Source organism: Vicugna pacos, chromosome 5 (assembly GCF_048564905.1).
Source record: "Vicugna pacos chromosome 5, VicPac4, whole genome shotgun sequence".
Lineage (NCBI taxonomy): Eukaryota > Metazoa > Chordata > Mammalia > Artiodactyla > Camelidae > Vicugna > Vicugna pacos.
Window position 1 is genome coordinate 88,519,900 of NC_132991.1, and position 23,380 is coordinate 88,543,279.

The window sequence follows — 23,380 nt, forward strand, 5'->3', positions numbered from 1 at the left end:
TCTGTTGTTGCATAACAAATCGCCCCCAAAACTTAGAGGCTTAAGACAGCAATAACCACTTATTATCTCACTGTTTCTGTGGATCGGGAGTTCAGAGAGGACATGGGGGTGAGGGAGGACTCAGGTAAGACACAGCCCTACATTGTCTAGTGCCTCAGCTGGGAGACTCGAAGACTTGGAGGGGTTGGAAACATCTCAAGGCTTGATTAAGGAGGGAGGATCAGTCACATGGCCACCAAGCTGGGGCTGGTGAATTGGTTCCTTTCCACATGTGGACCTTGCAAAGGGCTGTTGACCATATCCTCATGACGTGGTGGCAGCCTTCACCAGAGTGAGCTATCCAGGAGACAGACAGAGTGCACCGGGTGAAGGTATCCTTTTTATGACCTGACGCTATTTGTGTCTCCACACAATTCATATGTTGAAATATCAATGCTTGATGTGATGATATTAGTAGGTGGGGCCTTTGGGAACAGAGCCACAACTTTTGTTTCCTAGTTGTCATAGCTGATTTCATGGACAGTCCTATCGTATTTTTGGCATTTACAAAATAATTTTTCTCTGGAAATTCCTAGAAGTAGAGGCTTATGGAACCCTATTTCTCTCTTCACCTTCTACACACTCTCAGCATTCCCAGTGGCCTTGGAATTCATGGCTTGGTCCGTGGCTCTGGGGTCCTCTACAGGTCTAGACTTGAAGAAGCTGTAAAATAACCCCTAGTTTCCTCTTCTTGCTCTTTTGGGGTGGGGTAGGCATTTCCTTGGGAATAGTTAAGAAGAAGGCATATTGAGGAGGGGCAATAATCCTTGGCCTGATAGGGTAAAGGTCAGAAATTGAAGGTAGGACTAGAAATAGTAGGTCAGTTCTAGATGAATGCAACACAGGGTAGGGGATGTGGGGGTGGGACCCAGACAGCATTGGAATCTGATTGGTAGACAGGAAAGGAATAAGCTAAAAACTAAAACTCAGATCACGGGGCTCACCCCTTACAATAGGAATTGGCCTGTTTGTAGACCGTGCCCCCGACTTGGCTCTCTCCGTGGTGCTGGTATCACAAGAGACCCATTAAGAGCCTGGGACCTAATGTTTGGCTCATAGACCATCCGGCTCTTCAGGATGAATCAAAGGGCAGAGACAGATCAATAGATGAGGTGAGGAGTCCTGAATTACTAATCCATTTCTTTCCTAAGTAAAAATGAGAGTTGCTGCAAAGTTTACTGAGTTTAAAGCTTCTCCCTCCTTCCTCAAAATCTATGGGTAAAACAGCCTGAGGCAATTGTCTCCAAGCTGGGGCCAGAACTGAAGGTGGCCACAGGGGCAGGGGACCTGATGCGGCCCCTGGGACTTCATTTCGGGGACATGAAGAACTGACAAATCTCACAGTGATTAAGAATTTTTTGAGGCACCTGGGCTTGCCCAGGGGCTCCCTGGGAAATTTTGTGCAGGGCTTTCCAGCACTGGGTTCTGCTCTGCCCAACCAGTCACCCTCAGTGCTATCCGGAGGCTGTGGGTGGTGAAGAGCCAGGGCTGGGTGGCAGCCAGGTCCTCATGCCTGCACGACTTTCGGGGCCTGACTTGACCTGGACCTGTCTCTTAATCGGGGCAGGGCAGTAGGGGTGGGCCAGGCCAAGTAGGGTTGGTGCTGGCAGTACCAGCCAAGGGTTCTGCTTTCCAAGGTGAGGGTGAAGGCTCTCCCCTTGACCAAAACTTACTCATGCTCCTCTAAGCCTTCTCAGCTAGGCTTCTTCTCAGCTATCCATCCTTGCTGGGCCCACATGGGCCAGTTTTAGTAAGAATCTGGCTAAGTCAGTTTAGAGAGAATTTCCCGTCCCTGATATCTGGTCACCCTTGATTTGTGATCACCCTTGACATCTGGCCAAATTCCTCACCCACCATTTTTGGTACCTGATCACTCTGCTTGCCTTCAGCAAGAATCCCGTTCAGTCTGTTTAACCAGAATCCGCTCTCTTCCCCTACTTTTACCCTTGATTTTTCCTGTTAGACGTATTTCATCCACTGACCTCCCCCCACCTCCACCTGCTCCTTGGCTGGAAATCCCCACTCATCCTTGTTATGTTCAGAATGGAGCTCAGTTCTGTACAGCGGTCCCTTCCCCCCTATTGCAATAGTTCTGTTTTTACTGCATTAGCTACTGCCAGCCTCTGGTTTTCTCTAACAGTGGGAATACCTCTCAGGCGGAGCTCCAGTGAGCAGCGCAGACAGGGGGAAGTGGCACAGGGCTCTCTCTCCCAGGGGGACAGAGCTCAGCGGGACGTCCTGGTGGGAGGGAGGCATCCATCATCAGAGTGAAGCAAGGCCCTGGGCAGAGAGAGAACTGGGTACAGACAGGGTGCGCAGGGGCAGAGCCAGGGCAGAAGCCGGGCTTACCACACGGGAGCGAGGCCTGGGGCAGGGAGTCAGACCGCCACTAATTAATGGCGGTGGGAGGCACAGGGAGGCGGGGTGCTGCCCTGGGAAGCTGTGGACCCCGCAGGCCAGCTGGCTGAGACTCACTGGGGGGACGGAGGCTTTCATTCAGCAAGTGTTTGTGAAGCACCTAGGAGCTCGATAGGGAAATACCAGCAAACAAAATAGAAGTTTTGCCCTTGAGGAACTTACATTATAGTGGCAAGAGACAGACACCAAACTCAATAAACCAAAGACTGGAGCGTTAGTTAGAACATGATACATGGGGCACCGCGGAAGGAAAGCAGGCCAGTGAGAAGGCAGAAGAGCAGGCGAGGGGTTGCAGGGTAGGCCTTCCCGAAAGGGGATACTTGACCCTTAGGAAAGTAAGAATGAACCATGGGCATTTCTAGAGGGAGGAATCTTCCAGACACAGGGACGTGCTGGTGGCAAGGCCTTGAGCAGGGACGGCCTGGCGCTCCAGGCACAGTGAGGAGGCTGCGGGAGGAGGAGTGAGGAACAGAAAACCCAGCAAGTGGAGAAGGGGAGCGGAGGGCCCCCCGCGCGGACCCTGGGGCTTCCACCCTGCGGCGGGTGAGATCTGATGGGTTTCACCAGCCCAGGCTGGCGCGGTGCCGTGCCGGCAATGGGCTTTGGGCTGGGGGCTGGGCAGAGTAGAAGCAGGGAGACCGAGAGGCAACTACAGACCCAGGCAATGGTGGTTTGCAGTGAGGTGAGGCCGTGTGGCCAGTTCTCCACGTACGCCGCTCACAGGCAGAGCCAGCAGATCGCGGGCCAGCTCTCTGGGGGCTGTGGCTGTTAGCTGACTTCCAGCTTCTGGCTTCTTGTCTGGAATGTCACTGGGACTGGACCTCGGGCTAGATCAGGAATTTCCACCCTGGGGAGTTGGGGGAGGGATGGGGTCGGAAGTAAGCAGGATGCCTGGCTGTGAACGTGTCTGAGAAAAACATCCCCGCCCTCCACTTTAAAAAAAAGGTTTTGCACAATAAAAACTACCTCCAGGAAAACAAAGACCCAAGAGCAGCCAACGCCAGGAATCCCAGCCTCACGGCTCCCCTCGGTCCCAAGGCGTCCACCCCAGGGCTGGGGCCGTGATCACTGTTCTCTTTGGGGGTCCCCCTGCCTGACCTCTGTGGAGGTAGTGGATTCTGGCCAGCACGACAGAAACTGGTCATTTCACTGTGCCTGGGCCAAAGCGGGAAGCTCCACAGGCCAGTGACGGGCAGGGGGTGAGGGAGGACCTGGGACACGCAGGTCAAGGGCGAGGAACTCTGGCTTATTGCAGGGACAGCAATGATGGAGCTTTATTGAGTCACCGCTGTGCGCGGGACACTGCATACACGGTTGGATCAAAGGACATTTCTCTCCTTCTGAGAAATTGGGATGATTCACTTGGGGCTGGGCACCCTCTGTTATCTGTCAGTGAAAGAAAACTTTTATCCTCTGGAGCTGAAGGCAGGCGTTTTAGCAGAATCAAGCCCAAGCCAGGCTTAGGAATTCTCCAGAATGACTCCCACGTAGACCGTGCTCAATGGTTAGAGAGAAAAAAGTTAAGGAGAAGGACTCTGCCAGCTAAATAGAACTATGAGTCTCCCTGGGGATCAGGAGCTGGTGTCAGGAGATGATTTCTTCAGGGTTAAGGTGTGTTTTGACTTTAGGTAATTTAGGACAGAAGCTGAAGTCTAGAGTGGACTCCCCCTCCCCCCCCTCAATCTCCCCCTCACCTTCTCCAGTGTGCCTTCTCCCCTACCCCCACCACACCCCCTAAAAAGCCTGGGGAGTGGGAATTTGATCCTTTGTAGTTTTTTTTTTTTGGTAGTGGGAGATAATTAGGTTTATTTATTTATTCATTTTTAATGGAGGTACTGGCGATTGAACCCAGGACCTTGTCCATGCTAAGCAGTCACCCCACCACTGAGCTGTACCCTCCCTGGGGACTGAAGCACTAAGAAGGAACAGGTGGTTAAACTATTGGCAGCCCCCAGTCCACCCGCCACCTCTTGTCCCCACCCCTCACCTGGTCCCTAGATGGTGGGCGTTCTCACTGTTTCTTTCAAGATGTCACTGCTTCAGTGCCTCCTTGGGGCCTCCGGTCCTTAACTCTGGGCCCCTCTTGCAAAGCATTTCTACCCTGGACTTGTCAATATTCTGTATTCCTCTCTTTTTACAGCTGCCTGTAGCCCAAATATAATGGGGGTGCCTGGCAGCCACCTCAGGGTGATTTCCCATTCAACTGTAACAGCAGCCCAACATCCAAGAGAAGCTTCAGAGTGACTGTAAACATCTCAGGTCTCTTGAGATTGACCCCTACACAGCAAAGCATCTTAAAGATCCACTCACCCAGTTTCCCGAAGTCCTGTTGACAGCTGCTCAAGAAAGAGTTTCCCCCTCTCTCCCATGCGCCCCTCTTCCCTCCTGGCCCCAGTCTGGCCGCTGGGCTGCCTTTTCTCTTAGTTTTCCCTCCCTCTCACTCACAGCTGTTTTCTCTTCCTGGTTTAGTTTTTCCTTCTGCCAATGCTTTCATTCTTTTCTTATTACTGTTTCTGAGAACCGATTATACTTAACTAAACTAAAAAACGTTCAAATTAAACAAAAAAACCACAAAATCAACCCAACCACACACACACATGGCTGGGCCAGCTCTCGCTGTGGAGTTGCAGGCTCCACTGCTGCCAGCATCACCCATACATCAGTTAGATTTGTTCCTCTCTTGAAAGATAAAGACCAGTCTTATCTTAGGGCAATGGATGCCAAACATAATTGGGGCAAAAAAAATAAAAGAATTTAGAAAACTTGTTAAAAACACCACTTCCTGGGCATCAATTGTAAAGATTCAAAAAGGAAAAAAAGTAGAGATTCTCCTTCAGGGCTGGGGACCTCGGAATCTGCATCTTCACAAGCTCCTTGGTGACTCTGGAGCAGAGGTCCATGGATGCTTTCCATGGGAAGTTGTCAGATGTACAGCCATCTCAGGGAACTCCTCTCCAAGCACCATCTGGTCAAATTTACTTTATTGGGACCAAAGACCCCTCTACGGGTGTGGCTTCCTCACCAGACTCTCACCCGTCAGTGTCCTGGAGAGCAGATTTCCAGGGGCACTCTTGCAAATGGGAGATGCTAGAGTTTAGGTCTGAGGATGCCGTTGGTCATCTCCGAGGTGGGCCTACCACCAGGCCCCAGCCTGTTTAAATGAAAAGCTAGACTGCCTGGCACTCTTTCCAGCCCATGTTGTTTACCACATCTCCGTCGTTACATTTTGCTAGCTGTGAGGTTGGAAGCTTGCGGCAAAGAACAGAAGGGACCTCTTGTCATGGTAAGGAAATCCTCACTTGAATGTCAGCGGTACAAGTGTACGCCTAACCCTGACTGTCCTGCTGGTCATTCTTAGCTCGCCTAATCTGGGGGGGATCTGGCACACGTCCTTGGTTGGCTCTCCTGTTACTGAATGGTCAATTACAGAGCCTTTGAGAGCACCTTTGCCCCCTGAAAAGCCCTCACTCGTTCCTTCTCCCTGTTCCTAGTTCCCGCGGGAGTTTTACTACCTAGCGTCTCTGGAGGGGGTTGACACTGGCCTCTGTGGTTGGGCAGCATTGTCCCTTTGCCGCAGAAATCCAGACAGCCTGCGCCTTGACAGCTGGGCACTGTTGCAGCCCTGGATCTGAACGCTGCAGCCACAGCGCCTGGATGCCTGCCCCTGCCCAGGCTGCCGAGCCTGGGGAACTGTCATTGCGCCTGAAGTTAGAAACCTCACCGTCGCCCTTGTGAAATAAGGATGTTTCTGCCTTACCCCACCCCTAGATGCTACAGCATTCGGTGTGTCAAGTCTTCACTCCACATTAAACAGGTACTGCCCGAGGGCGGCGGGACAGGTGAGTCCTGTATCAGGTGACATTCTGGACATGCAGCTGCCCCTTCCTCTGATCCTCTGGACCTGGTCTGGTCATTGTCCTTACTGCTGAGTTCTTGTCTGAGGCTCCATGATGCTTTCTGGCAAATTGGCCTCCAGAAGGGTCACTTCTGGATGATGGAGGAGAGAGTTCCCACAGGGTCTGCTCAAACTCTGTGAATAATCAGATGCTAGCGACTGCTCGTGGGTCACAATGTCCCCAGTGCCAATGCGTCCTACCTCTGTTCTTGTCCAAGCTGGATGCCTGTTGGCACACAGCCCAAGGAGTCCAGGCTGGGCGGGCCTCACTGAGCCCTTTTCTAGATGGCTCGGGAGATGAAGTGGTCTCAAGACCAGGGGAAAAGGGAGTAAGTCAATGGCTTCTTGGATTTCATTATCTCAAGTTTCACCCCCAGCCCCAGTGGTAAAGGAAATAGAGTCTGTGCTTTTCTGTTTTTCAGGGACTACGACAGATGGGAGAACTGGGAATCCTGTAGCTCACATACCCAGTTCCAAGCGGAGAGGGATTCCACGGGACGGAGTGGAAGCACCTTTAGGAGGGAAGAGAAGCAGTCAGGGATCTCAGGGTGTGGGGAGGGAAGAAGAGAGGCCAAGGTGCCCAGCAGGACTGACCAGGCCAGCAGAGGCAGACTCCACAGCCACCTGCGGAAGGTGAGCTTGCTTGGCAGGGCCTGGCTCTGTAGAAGCTTGGAAAGCATCTGAGAAAGGCCCAGCCCAGACGCTGATTGTCAGCTAAGCCCACCTCTCCCGAGGGCAGGTGTGTGCGACCAGGAGACCGTGACTTCCCAGCTCCCAAGAATGATTTTCCAAGGTTGAATTTCTGGTATCAGCTAGATGGGTGGCTATATGTATATATAATCCCTCCTGATAAGTTCTCAATAGAAAGCTTTTCTTTATCCCATTTTGCAGCTTTAGCTCTGCCCAGCTTCAGGGAATCACTTGAGAGTCATTTATAACCTCCTGTGTCACAACTTGGGTGGAGGCAGTCCTGAGTTGACCCAGGCTCTCAGCAGCTCTAGCCAATGAGGAAGGGACCAAGCTGGACCAGGAAGGGAGAAATAGCCTGGGCACAGGATTAGAAGGGGTCCCTGGGGAGACACAATCGGCATTGTCTGTAGGGGCGTCGCTGACACTGGTTTCAGGAAGTTGATGCTGTAACTCAGTGGGCCTGTTCAGTGGGAGACCAAAAAAGGGTGGGCCTGACCCTGCAGCTCAGAAGGACAGGATGGAGGGGGAAGCTAAGGACCAGCTGAGCTAAGCAGAATAAACCAAACTCCGCTCTTGTAGGAAGCAGTGCAGCAACAAAAGGCAGCCAAAGGGAGAGATGGTTCCAGGGATGGGGGTCTTGGTTGTCATGGCAACCAAACTGACAGTGGTTGAAACTTTCAACCTGAAAGAAAAAATGGCTCTTCAGTGTTTTATTTTGTTTTTCTCCCCATAATAGAGCAACCCAGAGCTTTGATAAGACACACACACACACACACAGACCTGATTCAGCTTATCAGTGCCAGAACGAAAGACAGGGTCACAAATGGATGCAAGATAATTTAAAGCACAGCAACCCTGCCCACTGGGAAGCCAGTGAGGAGCAGGGCCTTTTATCACAATGCAGTGAGATTATGCTAGAAAGAAAAAGCGTTAGTGCTCCCCCTCAGAAGGATTTGGAAGTCTGCAGCCTCTACCTATGGAATTATCATCCTTAGGAGCCACCATTCTCTCCCAGAATAGCACCAGGAGTGGCAGTTTTTACGGCCGTATTTGTCATCTTCCCATATAACAAAAGGAATTCAATTTCATTACGTGCTTTTCTTAAGTGCTTGAACTGCCTCCATCCCTTTCTGGCTCATCGGTGAAATCAGTTCACGTCACAGTTCACACTATTGTGGCAGCGCTAGGAAACAGGAACTAAAGGGACCCCTATGCATTCTCTGTTTGTTAGTCTGTGACCCCAGATACCTAAATGGAAACTCCAACACATGCTTCTCCCAGTTCCACACTGGGACCCTGGGAGATCCTGCTGAACAGTCTCTGCCTGGCTATGGGCGAGAGGATGGGAAGTCTGATGATGCTACTCACTCTGTATTAGTCAGTTTGTGCTGCCTGACAAAATCCCAGACTCAGTGGCTTCAACAATAGACATTTATTTCTCACAGTTCTGGACAACTTGGGTGGAGACAGATCAGAACAATTTTGTAATTTGCAATGACTTTCTGTTTTTGTCTTGAGAGAAAAAAAGTGTTGTGGTGAGAAAAATTTATATCCTTTGAGGTTTGTTTAGTAGATAGCAATTAGCATTACTAAAATGCTAAAATCATTAGGTTTAAAACATTGACCATAGGATTGTAATTATTTAAAGTTAGTTGTTTAATTCTCACACTAACGACCTAAGAGGAAGCGTGCTTTCTGAAATTTCTTCTTCTTTTTTTAGTAATAAATAGGGAACACAGAGAACAGGTAGCCAGCATATGGACAATAGATGTTCTTGAAAGTAAGCTCAGAACAAATAAATCAGAAATATTTAATGGAGCTGAAAATAGAACCAGGTATGGACACTGAAAGGGCTCAGTGTGCCAGGAAAGATCAATGATAAAAATATTACATTGAATTGTATCCTGTCAAAAATAACTAAACACATAATTATAGACGTAAATGGAGAATTTCATATGTGTCCACACACTAACAAGGAAGCAGAATTCTGGGTGAACTCAGACTTCTGAGGTGTGGAACAAAATGCTCAAAGACAGTGGAATAAAGTCTAAGTCAATTTTGAAGGTGAGATGTTGTGATAAAATATATATATTAGCATAATATGTTTTTGGTTTTATTTTTGTTTGTTTTGTGGGGGAGGCAATTAGGTTTATTAATTTATTTTAATGGAGGCACTGGGGATTGAACCCGGGATCTCATGCACGCTAGGCATACACTCTACCACTGGGCTATACCGTCCCTCCCAATATGTTGTTAATTAATGAAAACAACAGAAGACATTCTGAGATATGCCAAGACTCAGAAAACATACCACCCATGTACTCCTCTTTTACAATTACTCAAAGATATACTTCAGTCGATAGAAAGGTGGTGCAAAAAAAGAGGTATGGAGGAGTCATGGCAAGAAAAGACCAGTGGGGAAACTAAAATAGTGAGAACAGAAGCACATTAGTATTACTCTCATGAATATGGATGAACATTAATACAAATTTTTAATGTTTGCTTTTCAATTATGTTCAATGATATTTGACATGACAAATAATTTATATAATGTAAAAATAACAAGATAATGACATAATTGAATACTTTAAAATAATTAATATAGAGTAAAAGACAAAAAATTTAATAATGATAATGAATATCCATATTATTAAACAGTGGGTAGAAAGGAATTAGGGCTGAGAGGTTTAAAAATGACAAACATCTTGGCTTAAATATGTAGCATATAAAAGATATTTAATTTTTGGTTCTGACACTTAAAAATAAGTTAAAAATATAGTTGGAAAACTTGCAGGTAAATATTAGAAAAAACCGTCATAATGCCTTTCAGGACAGAAGATGAAAACAAACTGTTGACAAAAAATACTAACATTTTCAAAGAGAAAGAATAAAATAATATGACAGAAATAAGACCAGCTATAAATGCCGTGGATGGCTTCTTAGAAAAGATAAAAGTGGAACTGATTCAAAAAGCAACAGAATATCCAAACAGTCTAATCACCACAAAACAGCAGAGAATGTGATCAGTATTACTTCCCCAAAGTAATAGGGGAAAGTCCTCCAGGCTGTATCATTTTATGAGTTGGTTAATTAAAAATGCTACAAACTATTCCAGAACATATAAAGAGGTATAAAATTTTACAAATTATTTTGCCAAGCTAGGAAAACTCTAAATCTGACTATGGCAATATATGAAACTTAACAGACTAATCTCATTTATAAATACACACGCAAAATCCTGAAAATTCCCTCTGCGATGGTATATTAAATATATAACAGAAACAAAAATAAATTTCACACAAATTTAGAATTTAATTTAGTTTTTTTATGGTGGTATGAATTAGAGATTCCAAAACTATTATCGTTGTAGTTTAGAGCTGAGCAAGTGAGTGAATATCCTGGGGAGAAAAGAGACACAAATAGGGCCTGGAGGAAGACATGGAAGAAGCCCTCGGTGATGGATAAGAATTAGAGGGATATAATATTTATAGACCATAGGATTCTCAAGGAATATTCTGTGTCCTGGGATTGAGGCACTTGATTGGATTTCTGAATTGCTTATGGACTAGTGACGGCTATTTGCTACCCATTTCCCCGTTTGAATGCAAGTGTCCACAGTGGTTATTCTGTCGCTGTTTCATCATTAGATTTGGAAAGTGGAGAGACTAACTTGTTCTTCAATTCACAAGTCTTTGGTTCCAGAGGATGGGTACCAGCATGCAGAGCCACATCCAATGAACCACAGCCAAGGAAACTTTATCAGATCTGAACCTGATTTAGACAATGAGGTCCTGGGCTTTGACCCAATGCTGCAAAGAATGAGGCTCCTTGGGGCAGGGGTGGGAGGGAATGTCCTTTGCTTGTAGCAAGGATGTGACTTGCTGTGAACTATGGTAGAGTGTTTCTGAAGACAGTGGCAACATTTCTTCCCAAGCCACATTCCCTTTGAAATGTGACTTTGTCATTCATCCCACGAAGAGGTACAGCCTATTTCCCCTCCTTTTGAATTTGGTCCAGTGGTTTGCTTGGACTGATAGTATGTGGCGGAAGTGACACTGTGCAAGCAAGCACGAAAGGGCTTAGTCAATACTGTGTGGAGCAAAGATAAGGTATCCACACGGACCACTGCCTGAATTCTGCCCTACAGATTAGTGAGCAGGAAAATGATTGTTCTTCTAGGCCGCTAAACTTTGGGGTCATTTGTTATACAGAAAGAAAGAGCTGATACTCTACCAAAGAGCTCTGGGGTCATTTCAGAATGACTCAGGAGCCAACTTGAAAAGAGTCTCACTCACTGAAGATGGGTGATTTGAGCAGCAATAAAGACATTAACTGCAATGGTTTGGAACACATTAAATATATTTAAATCCATGAGTTCAAGATACTTTAAAGGAAAAAGAAACCCTCCCTGCTTATCTTTAGAGGCTATTAGGGAAACAACTCATTGATTTGAACACTTTAAATAAAGAATCTAGCATTTATCCTGCATTTCCTATACAAACTGTATTTCAAGATAACCAAATATTGTGGAAGGGAAGCTCTTTGCCGAAGAATTCTGACTAATAAATATAGAAGGAATAACAGCATCTGAATATCATCATTTTGCAAACCCCAACGAAATGGGTTGAGGCAATGAGCATCAGTGGCTGACAAAATCATTAGGTGAAAGGGTGATAGAATGATGGGTCGGGCTGGTAACACCTGAACATGCTGACTGATCTTAACATGACAGACGAAGACACAAATCTCCCTGTGAAGTCTGTTTACTAAAGAAACAACCAAAATATTCCCTGCCCCCAAGGAATCAAATCTAAGCAAGCCTGTAGCTCTGACTTCGAGCTTACAGAGATGTCAGGGAGAAAGGAACAGGCCACTCAGGGGATGCAGAAAAATCCAGAAAATGAACAACTTTATAGGATGAAGTCCCCAGGTTCTCCAATGAGTTGATGGGAAAGAGAAAAGGCAGTGGGGAACCCACAGAGAAAAGAGCCTTGAGAGACAGATCAGCCAAATGCAGTGCGTGGAATTTGTTTGGATCCTAATTCAAACTGATCAACTGTAAAAGGATTTATGAGACAATGGGGCGAATGTGAACTGTGATGGGTATTTCACGGCATTAAGGAAATATTCAATTTTTTCAGGTGTGAAACATAAAAAGAAACAATAAAAGGAGGTGGAGGGTGTACTCATGCTGTGAAGGGCCTGGATTTGAGTCAAAAGTGCAGCCAGTAACATCCCAGACTCGTTGGCAATCTAAGAACAGCCAGGGCCACATCATCTGGATCCTGAAATTGGGGTACCTTTGTCTTTCCAGAACAGGATCAAGGTGGAGCCTGGAAGCTGTTCTCACTGGCTTTATGAAAAACAAGCACTTCTTTGAGGTCCTTTTCAAATTCTGCCTCTAAATCCAATCCCACTTGACCAAAGTCGGAAGCCTGAGAGAGAAAAAAGCAAACACACAGAGGTCTAAGGACCAAGGATTAGGTTCATCCTATCACTCTTGCTTTTTTAGGAGCCCTGCCTTCCCTCTCCTCAATGCTATGCTTCCCCTCAGCAGTCAGGCAGGATGGGCGGGGAGATGCTCCTGCTCAAATATTCAAATGCACGAGGCTCTGCCTGGTAAACTTAGACCTGACAGGCGGTCTGGACCAAAATGCTGATTGTGGCCCCTGCAAAACCTGAGCCTGGTGCAAAACAGATGATGATAAAGCTTTTCTTGAAAGCCCACTCTTTGATGGAAGGATGACCCTTCCATCCAACAAGGCTAAGACTGTGCCAGGCACCCATCGAGGGGCTCCCTGCATTGACTGTGTCCCCCTCAAGCTCCACGTGTGGACTCCAGCTCACAGTCCGTGGCTCATGAACATGCCAGCTCGTGGCATGCAGGAAGGGAAGGAGGCTGGGTGGAAATGAGAATCCACCTTAGATATTGCCCAAGAAATACCTGTACAGGTGAGAGCGAAAATCAGGATAAACTCAATACAGTGAAGTTAAGAATGCCTTGGGTTGCAAGCCAGCTCAACCAATTACACGAGCTGAGGGCAAATCCGCGTGTCTGAGTCCACCGGGAAATTTAGGAGTAAAAGAATCTAAGCATGAGCATCCTGAAAGTTTAACTTATTTCATTTTAATTAATTCGCTTACTTATTTCTGTGTTTCTAAGGCTTGAAGGACCACATAAGCATTAAAGCTCTTTCCTCCAAGTTCGAGCAAAAAGGCAGGACGAAATTAATTGCTCTTGGTGGGAGGAGCCTGTCCCTCTGGGACTGAGGATGGATTTTTTTCAGGTACCATTTCCAAGGATCCTTCCCTGTCCTGCTGGCTGTTCTTTTTCACATCGTCCTCTCCACCTCTGGGAGTTGGAGGCAGTTTCCTCCTGCAATCCCTGTCTTTCTGAGCTCTCCCCACTGTGGGACTGGGTACAATTCTTGCAAAGCTCTGCTGTCCCAGAAATGAGGGGAAAGTAGAAAGAATGAAAAAGAAGCAAGAAATGTTCTTTACCTTGTAAAATGCTTGATGGTTGCGGAAGATCAGGCGCATGTCCCGCAGGAACCAGGCCACTGTATACACTTTCTCAGCCAGCCTTTCCTTAACCAGGTTCAACCACATGGCTTCCTTAAAGGGCTCGCCATAGTCTCGGATCTACGAGCAAAGCCATCAAAGTGGTGAGGTCGCACAGCCATCGTCACTGGAATGGAGCCAACACAAGTCTTTATTTCCAGGGTAATAATGATAATAACAGCTATGGCTGTGTGCCAAGCTTTGTTTTAAGCACTGCCGCTACATTAACATAACCCTAAGAGACTGGTATTATTATAACCTCCCTTTTACTGATGAGGAAAACGAGGGATGGAGAGGTTACGTTGTCACAGCTAAAACGGAAAGCTAGGCTGGAACCCACAGCTCGTCTCCTGAGTCTGTGCTCTCAGCGCTATGCTCTGTGTGAGAAAGACAGAGAAGGAGAAACTGAGGTTCAGGGCTGGTGCAGCAACTGGTCCACGTCCCAGAGCCAATACGCAGGTGGTGGAGCCTGAACCAGGTGCTGTCCCTCCAGAGTCTGCAGCTAAACCGCCTACTCTCCGCTCTCTGCAAACAGATGTGCCCGCGGGGCTCACACGCCACATTTCTAGAATGAGTTAACATAAGAGAGATGCTCGAAGGATGAGAATCATGTAATAGGACTTACGTTAGGTGGAGTCTCCGCAAAAAAAGAGCTTTGTGGATGACAGTAGGCCTTCAAGAGGAGAAACTCACATTTCTGTAAAACGTGAAGAGAGCTTTAAAGTGAAACGCAGTTTGGAGAGAGCGAAGTCAAGCCTTTGCACAGATACCACAAGCAGACCATGCACAGCCAGCCTTCCAGCCACGTTTGCCAAAGTGCCATGGGGTGGGCTGAGTTCTGTTTCTCTGCTGTGTTTGGGCACTGACACTCCATCCTCGAAGTGAGCCTTTGAAGGCTTCCTCAGGCAGCCCTTCCCTGGACCCTTTGCCTGTTTCAGGGAAAGGAAGAAGCCTGGGGTTCTCATGCGACTCACCAGCTGATCCTCAGGCTCCATCTGCCTCGTCAGAAGCTCAGATTCCCCATGGCACTGCTGGCTCCCTGAGCGCTCCTTCATCCTGCAGAAGGTGCAACTCCATGGGCTCCTGAGAGGTCAGGCATAAGTGAGCAAGGACAAGGGCCCTGGAAAAAGCCACCATTTCCACAAGGGTGAAGGGGACACCTTTCAGAGTCACCAAGGGGGATCTTCCATCGAGGTCAGCGTGTGGAGGGTGGTGTCACAGTGAGTGGCAGGCTCTCTTTTCCCTCTCTGAGCTGCTTGGAGCACAAAGAGCCCTGCCGGCCAGGCCTGAGTATTGGAAGCTGGGTCTTAACCCCCTGGGGGACCATCAGCCTGTTGAGATTGTGGGGAAATGGAAGAACCAGGCCCTGCTTCCTGCCTTTTCTGAATAATCCCGGAACACAAATAAGTGGTGTTTTTCATTCCTAACCCTCCTTGGACAACAGTCTGAGTTACAAAACTCAGAAAGGACATCTCCCAGGGGCAGTGGCAGCATGGGGTCAGAGCAGCTCAGCCACAGACTCAGAGACGCTGACTGCAGAGGGAACGCAGGCTGCTGCCCCATCGGGCTGCGCTGGGTCGCACTGCGCTCCCGGGTCCCGCTCTTCCGGCTGGAGATAAGGGACCAAGAGGCGGAGTGTGGGCGGAGTGTGTGTGCACAACAGGGCTGTGTCTCACTAACCTCTCTGCCTCCGTGGGGGGGATGTGACAGTTCTCATGGAAGGCCCTTGGACAGGTGTCACAGCAGAGCAGCAGTCCCCCTCTGCAGCACACCATGCATTCCTTGGGGTCTTCCTGCTCGAAGGGGAGATAATGCAGGCACCATTGGGATCAGCAATAACCAGGGATGCTGACTCGGCCAGGCCCTGGAGCACCGTGTGTGGCTTCCACCAGCCACCTGGGGCCTGACCAATCACAGTGCGCACGGGGGTGCTGGTGGAGGCCCAGCTGGGCCTCGAATCTCGGAAGAGCAGAGGGCAAGGACTGTCACGACACCATTTGAACCATGGATTGTCAGAGCCGGAATGGGCTGGAAGGTCATTTGAGCCCTTTGTGCACCAAGTGTGGTCTAAGGACCAGCGGCATCAGCTGGTTAGACCTACTGAATCGAAATGTGCATTTTAACAGGATCCCAGGGGGTTTGTCAGGACATGAAATTGGAGGAAACACAGCTTTGGGCAACCGTCTCATTTTGCAGCCCTGGAAAGGAAGAATGCTTTTTTTTTTTTTCCCCAGTGAAAGCAACTTAGTACGTGAGCCAACTGGCACCCAGGCGGCCCGGGCCCGGGCTGAGAGCTGCTCTCGCCCTCTCTGTGCCGTCCTGGGCCGGCGTGCAGGCAACTCAGAGGATGGGCCCTGATGTTATGCTGACGCGCGGAGAGACAGATACACAGCCCCTGTGTAAATGGGCTGTTTTGGGGGCCTGAGAAACCACAGGGGTCTTTCTCGTGGCCTTCAAATGTAATCTAGTAAATTCTACTAGTGATTTACGTGAGGAACACGACCTTTACTGCCGGATGAAGACCCACAGGCAGGAGAGCCTGGTTCTGTTCCCAGCCCCACGAGCCAGACAGCGTGAGGCTCCACGCACACGAGGGCACATCTTCTCTGCACGAGAGGTAGGAGTCAGGAAGGGGGGGTCCTCTGCCTGCGTCCGACTGTGGTACTGTGCCCCCCAGATGGATGGTGGGTGGTCAAAAGGCAGGAAATAAACCATGAGGAGGTGGGGTAAAGACTTGGAGGAGCTGGAAATCAGTTACATCTAAGGAGAGACACCCACCACTACCCAAGTCCATAGCACAAACCTGAGGACCTGGGCAAGGGCAAAAGGGATGGAAATGTTTTGTCCGTTTGCAGAACTAGCCGCTCAGCCAGGGTGCAAATTCTTCTTGATCGAGGACAGTGTTCATCTCTCTTAACTGGGAGGCTTCCTGAGCACCCCATCCGCTTACTAGGCCCCAGGGTCTCATAAGGAGGGCTCCCCCGACCCTGAAGTTCAGGGGATCTTTTTGGTCTTCCCATCCTGAACTTGCCGGTTTGCCTTCCTCTGTCCTCGAGGTTGACACCCTATGGCCATTCTTGCCCTCTGACTGGGCACCTGGCCCGCCCTGGTCCAGGGTACAGATGTCAACTCCCCAGGTAGCCCAGCCCCCTCCTCCTAGCTGAGACCCTGATTGGGTCCAGAGCCCTGAGCACCACTGCCCCCCTGCCATGCTCTGGAGTGAAAGTTTCCAGCACACATGATATGATAAAGAAACGACAGAGAAAGAACATGCGACCCCATAGTCACATTCCATAATAAAGAGCCTGACTCTGCTTTTTATGCTTGACTGCTGATGGCGTCAAGCCACACCCCCACCCCTTGGCCTCCTGCCACATCTGGGCAAGGAGACCAGAAGCTCATGTGCTCCCTCCCTCGGCCGCAGTGAGAAGTGCAAACCAGACAGACCCACCCCACCTTGGCCCCATCCCCAACCATAATAAAACCTTGGCCTACGCCCTCTCTTTGCTTGGGTGCCTGCCCTGCCCTGCCCGGAAAGTCTCTGTGTGTGTGTAATAAATCTTTCATTCTCGGTACATGTGGTGCATCATTGATTTCAGTATCCGAACCCAATTTTTGGCGGGAGGCTGATCTCACTTCCCGTCAGGCAACCACAAGACAATTGGGTTAGTAGGCAGGGGTCTGGCTGACCATGCCCCCAAGGGTCTTTCTTCTCCTGCTTTAGTTTGCTAACTGGTTCTGCTCCCCGATGACTTACACTTTGAGTCACGTTGCTGCCTGCTGGGCCACGCACTGCGGTGGCAGTCATCCACCATGAGGCACCCTTCATCCTTTCCAAGTTTAAGAACAGGTCAAATCGGGCAGTTAAATGGAAAAAAAGGAGAGATAATCACTCCTGCTCTAAGCAGACTTTATATAAGTCTCTATCCTTGAAGGCCCTGTTTTAATTTATACTGGGTTCCATTAACTATTTTAAGAGGGGAAGCTTCATGAGTTCCATTTTGTAAAGCCGATTTTAAGTGTCAAAGATTTAATTTTGTTTCATTTCCTTATTTGCCGGGTCAGAACACCCACGCTCACTACAAGATAATTTAGGGCAATGCATGTTATGACCCTGGGCATTTAGGTGAGGCAATAGTTTCTGTGGTTAAGGTGAGGTACAATTGTTTGTCCTCTAATTTATGTTTGGTAACTCCCCTAAGAGGATAGTGGGTACTTGGCTTAAATTTAATGAGATACAATTATTCACAAAGGAGCCCCACCCATTAAAGTCCCTATACCTAATATAATTGCATTACTGGAGCCATCCACTCAGCAACGGGTAAACGCTTTGCTGTTACGGATTCGGCTCATCTGTTCTGTTCAGTGCCCATTTCAACAGCTGCAGCCGGCCTCACCTTTGCAGGGATCAACAGACCTTTAGCTGGGCACCAGAGGGTACCTCAACAGCTTTGCCATCACACACGATCTCTGCAGGCAAGTTCTTAACTGCATCCGACTTCCCCCACCAGGAGCGCAAGCATGACACCATGCGGAAGGCAGCCTTCTCGTTTGACATACTGATTCAGAATATACAGTTACTCAGAGAGCAACTCACGAAAAAGGGAGGGTCAGCCCCCTACACATAGGACTAGGCCCTACCAGCTCATCAAATTTCTGGGCATTGTTTGGTCAGTTGAGAGCCGCTCCATCCCTGACACTGTCAAGAAGCAATCATGGACCCGCTCAATACTCAGTCCCGCAACAACTGCCCAACATCTCTCAGGCCTCCTGAGCTCTGAAGGTAACGGATTTCTCATTTACAGATTTTACTTATATCCATTTAAACTGTTAGCTGCAAATCAGCCTACTTTGAACGAGAACCCCTCAACAAAAGGCTCTAGAATTTGGCCAAAAAATAAAACAAACAAACAAATTCAGAAAAGCAAAATCTAAGAGTTTTACACTATATGTCATTAGCATAGCGACTGCTGCCTGCATTCTGGGCCCTGCTGGAGATGGAGGCTCCCCAGGCCCTGAGCCCGTGACCCTCTGCACCAGCTGCCCATTTTGCTTTGGGTTGTGGGAGCAGCACCCCGCAGGGCAGCCACAAAACACATGTTTGTAGTGTCAGCCTCAGGTCTCTTGCAGAGCTAGACGCCAGGGGAGGTCGGGTGTACTGCAGAGCGACAGTGATGTGTTGGATCACGTTGCTGGAGGAAAGTCCTGCACTGGTCCATTTGTAATCAGAACTAAACTGTGCTTTCTTTATCCCAGTGTGGCCCCTGACAGGGGACACTGAAACGTCAGGTCAAGTGTGCTCCTGGCTATCATTTGCTGACATGGGGTACTATGAGTAAGAAGCAACTATAATACTGGGGCCGTTGATTAATGATCTGGATTTTAAATATCTTTATTTTTTTTCTGGTTACAAAGGTAATAAATGGTCATTGTCAAAATGCCGCCTGTACATAAATATATAATATGGAAGGCGAAGGCCGGCTATAATCTCACCCCAGAATAACCAGTTCTTTCAGATATTTTTTCAATCATAGCCTTATGTATTTGCATAAACAAAATTGGGCTCCTTTTGTTTATTATTATTACCAGTTTAAGTTTCCTGAAGCTTTCCTGACTTTAAGACCCATGGGTGGTTTTCCATTGACTGGAGGATGGGTCTCTATCTGCAAATCATGCCTTTTTCAAAAGTATCACTCTCTTGTATCAGTTTATTTTATAATACTGATGGACATTTGTGTTCTTCCCTATTGTTTTGCTATTACAAGGAGCCTCCCTAAACATATCAAAGTATTTCAAATCAGCATGGAAAAGACAATTTTACACAATCAACAGCTTTGGGGAACCATTGCCTTATGAATTTTTAATGAATCCAGCCAAGTGTCAGGCCAACCTCCAGGGCAAGATGGGAGAGGTGCCATTGCCTCTGCTGGAGATTCACATCTAATGGGAATTCATGAATGGGACTCGGGTCTGGAAGACACAACTAAGCACGTGAAAAAGGCGGAGGAGGAGCAGGGGGTACAGCCAACGGATGACTGCCATCTTCACCTGGAGGGAACCTCTGCAGAGACAAAGCGCAGTTCAAACACATTCTATTCTGATGCTATTGATAGTGAGCATGTTGAATTGAGGGATCCTTGGAGTTCAATCAAGGATGCTCTTACTCTTTCTCATACTGTTCTTGTTTATTTCAATACCATATTTACTTTCAAACTAGAGCACTCTATTTCTGACACCTTTGGTTGGTAATCATCCAAATATACAGATCTTTTCCTAAAACACATAATTTGGTCCTAGCCTTTATTTTGAAGAGTTATTAGCTTCCCACCTTAAATTAACTATGAAAATAACAGAGGCTAGATACCAACGCACTAAAGTAGTCGTCATGAAGATGCAGTGCCGAGCTGTGAAGGCGACTCAGGGCTGGGAAGGAGGACCCATGGGCAAGCCTTGGGACATGGAAGGTCTGTAACATGGTGACTGAGAACGTGGTAGAAATTCACCTGCTATTTACCTCTCTCTTGAGACTTCTTGGAGGACAGAGCAAAAGTCCATTCTGGGAAGAGAGAAGGGGGTCAATGAATGAGGTTGCTCTGGAGGCTCTTCTTTTGTAAATATCCACGTTTCCACCTGGTGAATATTTGCACCTGGACAGCCTACTAGGTCTCCAACTTGAGGTGTCTAGAAGGAAAATTAACTCCCTGATCCAATCGGTTCTTCTTCTGGACTTCATTCTTCCCCTGTTACTCTAACCCAAGACCTGTTCTTCTTTCTCAGTGCCTTTCCCACCTACTCTTTTCCCTTCCCACTTCTTCTTCTCTAGATAATATTCTTATGATTTCATCCCTGTGATCATTTTTTGGAGTGTTCTGGAGAGGCTTTGTGTTGGGTTCTGGATCACAAAGACCTAGTACCTTGTTGACTGCTCACAAGGTGGAGCCGGGAAGGGCAGCGGAGGGACTGACCATGGACAGTGTGGTCTGGAAATGCTTCACCAAGGGGCCCAGATGGAGTGTGGTCTTGAGGAGGCATTTACTGGGTGAAGGACACAGGGAAGCGATTACCGAGGTCTATGTCTTCATCTAGTTTCCTTCCAGCCCACCCCCTCCAACACCACCAGACTAAGCCTCTTAAATCCCTCCTACCTCAAAACCCTTTGCCTGCATTTAAAGTTCTCCACCATCAGCACCAATCTGTGTTCCTCACTTTCTCACCCACAATGTTTTCCTATGACCGTTTAGCTCTTTCTTAATCATGCTGTGGAATCCTAATGGGAATTTCCTCACACTTCTGTTATTGAAATTCCACTCATCCTTCAGGGAATGAAAGCCGTCACCTATTTGCCCCTTGTCATTACAGTACCTTCATCAGCTGTTCTAAGCTCTTTCCTCCGCAAAGCACACTCCGCTTCCAGTATCTGGATTGTGCCCGTTTCCCTTCCATTTCAAATTCTCTGGGTGTGAACCAAACTCCCTTTTCATTCTGAATGCACTTCTCTGAGGATCCTGTGAGATAAAGACAGTCCATTCCAGGATCCACGTCCATTCTCTGTGAATTGACCCTAAACCTCCACATCGCTACTTAGGGCACCCCGCCTTTCCGGGTCCAGAGACTCCGTGTCCGCTAGGAGCAGGGGAGTCTGATTCCCCCCCTCTCAGACTGAAGGAAGCCCTAAAACCTGCCTGAGGCGTGAGGGCTTGGGAGAGAATTTGCATTTTATGTGGCAAGGACATGGAGTGGAGGTGCCTGGTCACTAGGTGTCCCATGACATTAAAATCTCTGAAAATTCCTTTTTAACAAGCACTGCTTTTCCTGCTGCCTAGCTCGCGGGGTCCACGTCCTGAACAAGTTACACACGTGGGTATTTTCTTCCCTTCTAGGAATTCCTTCACTGAGGGGTTCTGAAGAGCAGAAGGTCAAGGAACTAACCTTGTTTCATTTTTTCTTTATATAAAATCCCTTTTGCCTTCCCACAGGTCACAGGAAGTTTAGGAGCGTGAAAATCCAGACTGTCTTCTTTGGGTTTTTCTGAAGGTAGAAAAAAAAACAAATCAGTATTCCTCAGCCTTCCTTCTACGTCCCTTGTGAATTTTCCTTCCCACGAATTCTGATAATAGTAATAAACATAAAAACGTAAGTGGCATTGGGGAGCATTCTCTGGTTAATCTGCACGAAGTCTTCCATTTTGAGTGGCACTGTAGATACGTGTACAGAGGATCTCTAATTAATAAAACTACCACCGCCAACACTATCCATCAAATAAAATAATTTAATAAAACGTATTGTGCTTCTTCGGTGAATGTGTATAAACTGATCACCTAATGTTCCTTTATTCCATCAGCAGCCTGCTTAGTTAGCCCTCTGTGCTGATGGAAGTTGCCTACCCAAAATATTTCTTCGCATTTGTGTAGCTGGAGAGAAGGTTTTCGTCCATCATTGTACTGCCTTATTCTAACCAAGGCAGGGGTGAGTGAGGCAGTTAGCACTGCGGGGACAGTGTCCGTCTTCACTGTTTGCTGCTCCTTTTCATTTGGTTGCTTCCCTATTTTTTTCTGAGTCAAAGAAAATTTTGGAGAGCTCTAAACTAGTCTGCACATTGTCTGTGGAAAGATTTGGCAACTTGGAAGCCCTGGGTAGGGATCTGGGTTCTGATTCAGGAGAAGCAACTGTAAAAGGGTTAAAATAAACACCAGCAGCTCCTGCCCTCCCCCCCCCGCCCCCACCTCAGCAGCACTGTGGATGAATTCATTAAAGACAGACTGCAGGAGCTGTTTCTTAGGGACAAGGGCTCTCCAAGTCTTGTGTGGAGTTACACAGGATGTTGCATCTGCAATGAGACTAGGGGAATATCTAGTCCAACTCTCTCCCTTGCCTCAAACACTTATGGAAAGAGCCAAACAAAAATACATGAAAAAGCAAGAGCATCATTGGAAAAAGAACAGAACAGCATCAACGGGAAAGAAACCATTCGTTACCTTGGAAAGGTATGAACTAAGTAGAGTCCGATGAGAAACAGGAAGTGAGGGGGTAGTTGCCTCCAACAGAACCCCACAGGATGCCCAGCCTTGGCGGAGCAGGGGCTGTAGCAAGGGAAGCAGGAGTGAAGGGCTGGCAAGAACTTTGGGTGCTTTTGCATGGAGTGACCGGCTCCAACACTCGTCTCCAGGCTCTGCCCACTATGTACGACCCAGTGGATGAGAGCACAGCCTTGGGAGCCAGACCGGGTGGGCTTGTGATCCTGGCTCTGTAATTTACTAGCGAACTTACATAGGCGTCTGCTGTTGTCGTCCAAGCTGAGTGGGGGATTTGCCACGACAGCTTCTGACCTTGGGTGACAGGTGACCCAGTACTGCAAATCCAGAGGGGGATTAGGATGGCCACAGGGACCCTCCGTAGGTCTCTGTGCAAAGGAACTGCCTTCCCCAACTCCTTATGTAGATACAGGTCCAGTGGACACAGACATCCCCAACGTGTCCACAGGTGCATGTGGGAGCTGTGGGCGGCGCAAGTCTTGGGTGCAGAGTTGTGGGCAGAGGCAGCACCTCCTCTTTTATCTGGTGCAGACAGCTCACCGAGTCAGGAGCGACCTTGTTTCTGAAGTACTACCAAAGCCAGCACCCTGCCCCTAAGGGAGGGAGACAGCTTTCTGATCTTTTCCACTAATCCTGCATTTGGTTCAGTCTCATCCCTCATCCCAGCAAACAGGGCTTTCCGGGTGGAAGCCCGAGGGGCATGGCCCGCGTGGAGTTCTCCAGCATCTCCTAGGTCACTTGTAAA

General features: G+C 48.0%; 1 protein-coding gene across 3 annotated transcripts in view; it reads right to left on the reverse strand.

Annotated features, from left to right (window-relative positions):
- Window positions 1-8,574: 8,574 nt before the first annotated feature.
- The window catches only part of SP110 (SP110 nuclear body protein), a 38,289-nt gene continuing 23,483 nt past the window's right edge, over window positions 8,575-23,380 (reverse strand). The window contains exons 12-20 of one of the 3 annotated variants that reach the window (XM_072961840.1): window positions 21,533-21,631; window positions 20,966-21,108; window positions 20,118-20,159; window positions 15,284-15,396; window positions 14,578-14,686; window positions 14,229-14,300; window positions 13,544-13,684; window positions 12,343-12,477; window positions 8,578-11,097 (exon numbers count right to left, since the gene is read on the reverse strand). In XM_072961840.1, coding sequence (XP_072817941.1) covers window positions 12,364-12,477; window positions 13,544-13,684; window positions 14,229-14,300; window positions 14,578-14,686; window positions 15,284-15,396; window positions 20,118-20,159; window positions 20,966-21,108; window positions 21,533-21,631 — 833 coding nt within the window. In that variant the 3' untranslated portion in view covers window positions 8,578-11,097; window positions 12,343-12,363. Of the gene's footprint in view, window positions 12,478-13,543; window positions 13,685-14,228; window positions 14,301-14,577; window positions 14,687-15,283; window positions 15,397-20,117; window positions 20,160-20,965; window positions 21,109-21,532; window positions 21,632-23,380 lie in introns of all 3 variants that reach the window. The other 2 variants (XM_072961839.1, XM_072961841.1) reach the window with 2 other exon arrangements.